The 8,105-nt window shown below is 51.2% G+C and overlaps 2 protein-coding genes across 2 annotated transcripts; both read left to right on the top strand.

Annotated features, from left to right (window-relative positions):
- The first annotated feature begins 350 nt into the window (after window positions 1-350).
- Window positions 351-1,337, top strand: LOC136493345 (FCS-Like Zinc finger 3-like). Its single transcript, XM_066489420.1, has 2 exons — window positions 351-686; window positions 800-1,337. The coding sequence occupies exons 1-2, from the start codon at window positions 451-453 to the stop codon at window positions 954-956; spliced, it is 393 nt and encodes a 130-aa protein (XP_066345517.1). The 5' UTR covers window positions 351-450; the 3' UTR covers window positions 957-1,337.
- A 4,205-nt stretch (window positions 1,338-5,542) lies between these two features.
- LOC136494485 (FCS-Like Zinc finger 1-like) lies at window positions 5,543-6,844 on the top strand. Its single transcript, XM_066490650.1, has 2 exons — window positions 5,543-5,867; window positions 5,968-6,844. The coding sequence occupies exons 1-2, from the start codon at window positions 5,734-5,736 to the stop codon at window positions 6,215-6,217; spliced, it is 384 nt and encodes a 127-aa protein (XP_066346747.1). The 5' UTR covers window positions 5,543-5,733; the 3' UTR covers window positions 6,218-6,844.
- Window positions 6,845-8,105: the final 1,261 nt, after the last annotated feature.

Below are 8,105 nucleotides of genomic sequence, written 5' to 3' on the forward strand. Positions count from 1 at the left end.
ACACATCTACTTCATAAATATCTGCTTAATTGCTTATCACAATCTTCACCCACATGAATCGCTAGAAGAACTGTGGCAGGAATGTGAAGAAAGTTGAAACCACACTAAGGTTTTCTTATCACAGCGGCAGTATATTCTCCAGTTCACTTGTAATAAGTTGTAACAAAAGCCCTCAAAGTTGTGGTGAAAAATTGTTGAACCGCCCAATGCAAAAAGCAAAACGTGGCTCCACTTGGGCATAAAGATGTGAGGGGTTACTTTAAAGTTTAAACCCCACAAATAAACCGAGGACCAAAATGAGAAATCCCACCTTCCCCCCTTCCGTCTCCCTCCAAAATATAAAGCCCCTCGCTCTCGTCTTCCCCGCACTCCAGTTCCTTCCTTTCGCAACCAGAAAAGAGAAAGCAGAGCACCAATTCGCCAAGGAAACAGACACAGAGCCAAGGAGAAATGGCGCACTACCACCACCCCGTCTCCACGGAGGCCTACGAAGACCTCGAGGCCGGCTTCTCCGGCCACTCCTCCTCCTCCCCTCTGAAGCCGGCGGCCTCGCCGAGGCGGCCCGGCCGCATGTTCTGCGACCCCTGCGACGACGCCGACGAGCTCCACGGCCACCACCACTACCTCGACATCTGCTTCCGCTGCCGGAAACTCCTGTCCGGCAACAGAGACATCTTCATGTACAGGTAAACAACAGCACCACCAATCTAGAATATCCAGGGGGGCTTGAGATCTCCATGGCATGGAGGAAGGAAGGAATGGTTCGCTGACGGCGGTGTGGCTGTTTTTGTTATCGCAGAGGTGACATGCCGTTCTGCAGCGAGGAGTGCCGGCAGGAGCAGATCGAGATCGACGAGGCGAGGGAGCAGCGGCTGAAGCAGACGGGGCGGGCCGAGCAGCAGCGGCAGCGGCAGCAGAAGCAGAGCCCCCAGAGGATCCCCATCTGGGCGTGGTGATGACAAATTTTTGGGCACTGGGAAACGAACGAACGTAGTAGGATTTAGCTCCACCTCAAGAACAAGAAGAACCCCAAGCAAGGACGATGATGCGTGTGGATCGCCGCCGGCTCGACGGAGGAGAAGGCCACGGCACAGGCCGGCTGCGCCTTTTACTTCGTTGGTTGACGAAACCGATCGAATGACCTCCTCCTCTTGATCTCCGAAAGATGGAGATGGAAGGGTTTGGTTTGAGCGTGAGTTTGCACGGGTTCTGTTCCTCTTGCACGGTTGCACGAGTGAAAAGATGTGCGTGCTGCGTGTGGGATTGCCGTGTAACCTGTCGATACGTGCTAGTATGAAACAAGTGAGAGGCCTAAGAAGTCCTCGAATTTCTCGTCAGTTTTCAGCTGTCTTCCGCTGCTCCTTCCTCTGAGCTAGTGATTTCTCCCTTAGATGTCTTCTTGCTTACCGCCACGGCAGAATCATTTGTTTTGGTGTGAACTGTGAAGGAGAAAAATCATGCTTATGCTGCCTGAGCTGTTAATGCTTTTTTTGGGGGGAGTTCTTTGCTGTTAAAAAAAGAGACAATTGGACTGAAATGACCATTATTTATTCAGTTGTTCCTGTCCCGTGAACAGACAATTCCCGTTGCAGGCTGCAGAAACCTCTCAACCGGGACTGCTTGTTGTTCGAGCAGCTGAGCAGAAAACAGAGAGAGAGAGAGAGAGAGAGAGAGAGAGAGAGAGAGAGAGAGAGAGAGAGTCCTGGGAGAAATTGTTTACTCCGTATTTATTATTAGTGCTGAAAAATTGGCAGTGAACTTGTATGCCATGGCTGTTGCTCCCCACGAAAGAAAAGGAGCACGGAGGCAGTAATAAAGAAATGAAATCACAAAGCAAAGCCGAGCGTCATGTGTCGTCCATGAGGCCTGCTTCCTGGAAGCTTACAAACCTGAGGTCACACCACTAATGGACAGCGACAACAGTGATTTTTATACCCAAATGCACTATCAACGCTCCTTTTCTCCCTTAACTCCTTCATGGGCTCTCTCTGGAAGGTGGGCCCACAAACCACAAATCTTGTCCCGGGCCCACATGCCAGCCTCTTAGGTACAAGGACATAAGGGGGCTGTGCTCGTACGTGCAATAGCCAATAGCACACCATGGGCGGAGCCTTGTGGAGGCCAAAGTGGGCTCCGGCCCCCCAATGTCCGAGACAACTTTGCAGTAGTATATGCTTGGTTGGCCGGTGAAACCATCTGAACTGCAAGACTGATTGACTGAAAAGCTGTTGCATCTCTGCATCTGCATGAAACCTGCACAGGAGCAGTGGCAGGACTGAGCAGCGACAGTTCAACTGTGTGATTGATGAATTTTCTAATCATCTTTCCTCTCTAATTTGGCCTGAGATGCCCTCCTATATTAGCACCAAATTTTAGTTTCTACTATACGACTACATTCGTAATGGTTCCGTCGTTATAAATTGTACTATAAGTCTACTACTTTCTCACTAATCTAACATCTACTGTTTCTGATAAATTTGTAATGGTAATTTGGCCCCCCCTTAATTATTGGTCACGCTCCGCCACTTAGCACACCGTCCATTATTACTTCTAGAGTGCCTGACCGTAGCGTCCACAAAAGCATGTTGGCACCGTTGCGTACCCCGGGCTAAACAAATATTTCTCGACCAGGGCCGTAGATTTCTTCATCTCGCCCCTGCGAGTTGCCGTCCATGTGCCGCCGGGAATCCTTTGGGCAATCTAGGGCCTTAAACAAAGCACTCTGGATTCCGCCCGCCACGTTACGCGGCCACGGCCTCGATCCCTCCATGCTCCACGACCGCGCGCACCGCAGCGCACCGTCTGCCGGCGTGCCGCCGTGTGTGCCCTTGGCGACCGTAGCTCGCAAGGAACACTCGCTGCGCTTCGCGAGCGGCATCTCGCCCGGTGCCGGTGGTTCGGGGGGCATCCACGCCGGCGTCGCACGTGTCGCGGCCGCGCGCCCATGCCTCCGCTCCGCATGCGCGTGCCAGGACGTCCTGGCGCCGCGCCGCGCCGCGCCACCAGCCCCTGCCCCCCTCCGCTGCCTACACGCACAGGACCGCGCCAGCAGGGCACCACGCCATGCGCGCATGTGATGTGAAGCATGGTAGCCTGTGGATTCGTGTACGGCGATTGCTGCAGCCTGTACTGCAGCGTTACGGTCTGGGTGGAACGCCAGGAAGAAGACGAACGCGTACGGGCACGAAAGCGGGCATGCCGCGGTGGAATCGCCCGCCTGCCTGTCCACCTCCCGGCGCGTTGGACGGGAGTGGGCTGTCGACCTCTTGGAGGTGCCAAAGTTTGAACGAGCCAAGGTGCGTGTCGCCACCGGTTTTTAATGGCGTCCTGGACGGTAAGGAAAACGATGTGCGCTGCTAGCAAGAGCTAGCCAGTTCTTGTCGCTTTAGAGAGGTAAAAGACGCGCGGTGAAGGCGACACGAATGTTTTTAAGGGAGAATTCTTTATTTAGCATGAAAACAAATCATTTTTTCATATGAGGCAGAAAATTTAAACTTTCTTATCTAGCACTAACTTAAAAATTCATTACATAAATGGCACTTTCATCCATCCGTTTAGTTGACTAGGAAGAACATGTTAGCTTTTCATTAGAACTACCAAAATGCCCATGTTTATTTTGGTCGTGCGCAGGTCCTCGGTCTCGTGCGTGCGTCCATGACTCCATCTCCCCCGAGTCTCCTGCTTTCTCCCGTCGCTCTTCTCTTCTGAAAACAAGAGACACGAAACCCTAGAGAGAATGGAGGCCGGAGGAGATGAGGATGGGGCAAAGGAGGCGTCGGCCGCCGGTGCCCAGAAACTCACGGGGCAGGTCCCCCAGCATGAGGCGCCCCACATTCAGCCAAGCTCGCCTCATGGTCGCAGATCGAGGCGCAGGTCCAGCGGGGAACGCGGCGGCGGGGCGGGCTCGCCGGCCAGCGCTGGCCCCATCTCGCGGCGCGTGGTGCGCCGGGGGGGGGGGGGCGGCGGCCTCGCCCGACGGCATTGGCGGCAGCTCGCGGCGTGGTGGGGCGGCCTCGCTCGACGGCGCGGGGTGCAGGCCGCGGCGCGGCAGACGCGGTGGGTCGAGCTCGCCCACCGGAGCGCCGGCACTAACCCCATGTCGCGGCACGGGGGGTGCGGTGGGGCAGGCTCGTGCACTGGCCGCGGGGCAGCGTCGCCTGGTGCCTCCCCAAACGGGCCCTACGGCTCCGCGTGCAGATGCCGTGGCCCGTGGGGTGGCCTCCCCCGGCGGCGGTCCCAGTCGTGCAGTCTCCGGTCCAGTCCGCCGGCGGCAACTTAGCATGAACACAGCACAGGCGCGCGGCAGTCCTGCTGCGGCGAGATCAAGAATGGATATCGTTCGGCATTCCCATCAGATAAAGCTTGAATATTTTGAATGTTTTTTCTCTTCTGCACCGACGGACTCAGCACGTGGCTCTCTCATTTTCATTTGTTTTTTAATGATGATGAGAGGTTACGCGCTGCCTTTTAGAGTTTTAGCTTTTGGAAGAAAATTAGTCTCGCCTGATCCGTAAAAAAATCCTATGTTATTTATTTCCTAATGTGTACAGTCTCAAAAAAGAAAAAAAAAAGGTTCCAATATACAGTCTCAAAAAAAAACATGCAAGACCGAGAGATCGAAAACAAAAATTATTGTGCCTCCGTCTTCTATAAGATTATAAACTTTTTTATTTTTTCCACGAAGATAATTAATTTTCACATCACAAAAAATATGTGCATGAAACTAACGTGTAACTGTTGTTACCTTAGAATTTTAAATTTATTGATTATTTATTTGCAATCTTCGATTACCAAAATCCCATGTTTCATTGAACAAGTATGTTTGTGATATTTATGATTTTCTTATTTGACAAACTGTCTATTTATCCTTTCTGTATTTGGCACCATAGACTTCTGCTACAAACAAGGGCATTCATGCCATTTCGTCAGCCACTTGACACAGTTGCTAGCTCAAGTGGACGGTAGTGCCGTTTATGAAAGAAAATTTCAACTCGATATCAGATAAGAAAGTTCAAAATTTCTAGTGCTTTTATATGAAAGAGCAACTTGTTTAAATGCCAAATAAATAATTCTCTCGTCTTTTTATCAGAGGAGAGATGTCCTCGTTCCGCCTTGCCGAGACAGTGGCCTCGGCAGGAGTAGAAAATTTGGGGTCGTGTACATGTGGAATCGCACTGTAGTTTCGATACGTTTTTTTTAGTTCGAGAAGACATTATTGACGTGGTCATCAGTTTGTCGTTTCACTGGAGGATGTCACGTTCACATATGAGCAGGGTCAAGCTGGCAATGCAAGCACGCATTGTTTGTTCCTTGTGGTAGATCTTTCATTAGCATCCTTGCCCTTTGCTAAGTTGGCACGAACGTGATGCAATGCATCTAGCTAGTGGCCATAGATCTGTTCCGAAGTAAGAAGAGAACAGAGCAAGAGAATACTACTAATTAGCGGCAAATTTAAGACAAGATCGAGTCTCTGCTTAATTTTAGCCACGTTGTCCTATTCATATCTCCGGCTCCCGGCGACCGTGAATTCCCAGCCGCTCCCTGTTCCTCTCTCTGGGCGGCTAAAAATGGCCGCGTCGGGGGTACTACTTGAACGTGGCCCGGCCACCCCGGAGAGTCCCGCAAGCTAGCCGAGCTCCTCGGGATTCCGGTGCCAGGCCCTCGCCCTCACGCGGCGGTGCTCCCTCTCTTCGTCCCCCAGCGACGCGCGCAGCAGCGACGCAGGCAGGCGGCATGAAGGGGGGCGGTGCCATGAAGCCGTCGTCCATGTTCTACGTCCACGAGGCGGACGTCGTACAGATCCACCACTTCCTCGAGGAGTGCTCCCTCTGCGCCAAGTCGCTCTCCGGCGACATCTTCATGTACAGGTCGCCGCCACGACCGTTCCTTTTTTTTTTTTTTTTTTTGCGTATATCCAAGACAGATGCGTTCATGGATCGGCGGAGGCTTAGTGGTTTGCGTGTGCAGAGGTGACACGCCGTTCTGCAGCGAGGAGTGCAGGCAGCAGCAGATCGAGGTGGACAGGGCGAAGCACCGGCGGAAGAAGCGCGCGGCGGCGCACGCGCTGACCGCACGCAGCAGGGAGCACCGGCACCACCACCACCACCATCACCATCAGCACCACCAGCAGCCGCAGCCGCGGAAGGCCGGCATGGACGCCAACCACCACCCGTGGGTCGACGCCGGGTTCGCCAGGGCGCCCGCGCTGCGCGTCTGAGCAAGAGGAACCCGCGCGCCGCACGCACACTTCCCTCCGCGCCGCGCGCGCCGCGGGGGACAGACATCCATCCTTCTCCGCGGGTTTCTGACGCGTGCTGCAGCAGGACGAATCCTTTGGGTTTTTAGGGATCGGTTGCATGCATGCACTAGTACGTAAGTACGCGGCCGAGCGATTGGCTCGGGTTTTTGCTACTACAACTACATACACGTAGTACCTGATCCAAGGCTAGACTGTAGAGCCATGCTGCAACGACGACTACTGACGGAGAGCCGTGGCCGTGCATGGATCAATGGCGTCTCTCCACTTCCTTTGGGCCTCATATTTTGGCTGTAGTTCTTGCTTTCGTGGAATGAAATACGTATGGATTATCCTACCATACTAGTATGTATTTCAGACTCTGAATGTATACCTACAGGCTACATCTTATATTAGATTATTCCTGGGTGCTGCATATATTGCCTTTAGCTTGTCACTGAGGCGGCAGCACAAACTGTAAAAGATACGAGACAAAACCTTTGTGAAATACACGAAGGGCTAGAGAATATGTGAAGTGGATTTAGGCAGCAGAGCGATGATGCAATGTAATAGTGGGAATGTATAAACAGCGGTGGCACTACAAATACAACTTCAAAATCTCAATCTTTTAACTATCTCCGCTCTAGCCTCTAAATGTACCAAAAAGGTTCATACTTTGTTACGTTACCCCAAAATCTTAAAATTGCTAATTGGAGACTTTCAAGAGCCTCCACATTGCTTGAAAAGAAGATAAAATCCTAAAAGTTTCTCATAAAAATCAGGAACATCTGGCTATAAGTTCTAATAATTGTCGATAATAATAGACCTTGGATCTATTTTATGTTCTAAGGGCCAGCTGACATAGCTTTGCTTTCAGCTTCTTCAGAGCAAATTATGTGGATTCCTACCAAATAATTAAAATTCAACTAGATTCTGACGAGGAGCTGATGAGATTCACTTCTCCATCTGCACTATGAGCTCGGAGCTAAAAAAAACGCTCATCATTGCTCCACATTCAATCACCATTAGAATCAATTCTCTTATGCCCCCAATTAGAATCACTCCACCGAAGAATTAAGAAGCGAAGATCAAAAATCAGGAAACGGAGCTCTACCAAACTGGCCCTAAAAATTAACTAAATTTGCTCCTAATAAGCATAACATAAACTAACCATCTAAAATATGCATACAAAACACCCCCTTGTATCATTATAAAAGACAACTAAATTTGCATCCACCTACATCATTATCAACCACAATGTAAATTTACCCGTTAATTTGCATAGCAGGAGGATTGCCGCTCGGGAGCTTTCACGTGTCCCGACTTCGAAGCAAGGTGAGGTGCTGGTGATGAAGCAGATGGGCTACCTCGACGGGCAGACAAGGCCTTCCACGGCGTCCAAGGACGCCTACGACAACATCTTCGTCGACCAGCTCAACCCCTGCATGCTGAGGCAATGCGACTGCTCTTTCCAGACCCACAAGAAGCGTGACCGAGGCGCCGTGCACGCCGGCGCGTCTGATCACCGGTGATGGCTACGTAGTATGATTAGCGAGTAATAGTCATGATCTTCCTATGCTAGGGAGGGCAGAGCCGATTGTATAACACTAACACCCCGCTCTAGTGTGCCAGGTTCGTGACGTGTCATTGTAACTTTCACTATTTCTTGATCTTAATACAAAGATGCGCAAACCTTTTGCGTATTCGAGAAAAAAATTAATAAAAATTAAAATATCTCCCTCACATTTACTCCTCATTACCAACAGGTGGTGTCAACATGTTTATAAAAAACAGGTGGTGACGAGATCTTAAGATATAGGTATGTTAAGCCTCGGGATCAATGGTTCCCGACCGAAGGGACCCCGATCGA

This window comes from Miscanthus floridulus, chromosome 11 (genome assembly GCF_019320115.1).
Source record: "Miscanthus floridulus cultivar M001 chromosome 11, ASM1932011v1, whole genome shotgun sequence".
NCBI lineage: Eukaryota > Viridiplantae > Streptophyta > Magnoliopsida > Poales > Poaceae > Miscanthus > Miscanthus floridulus.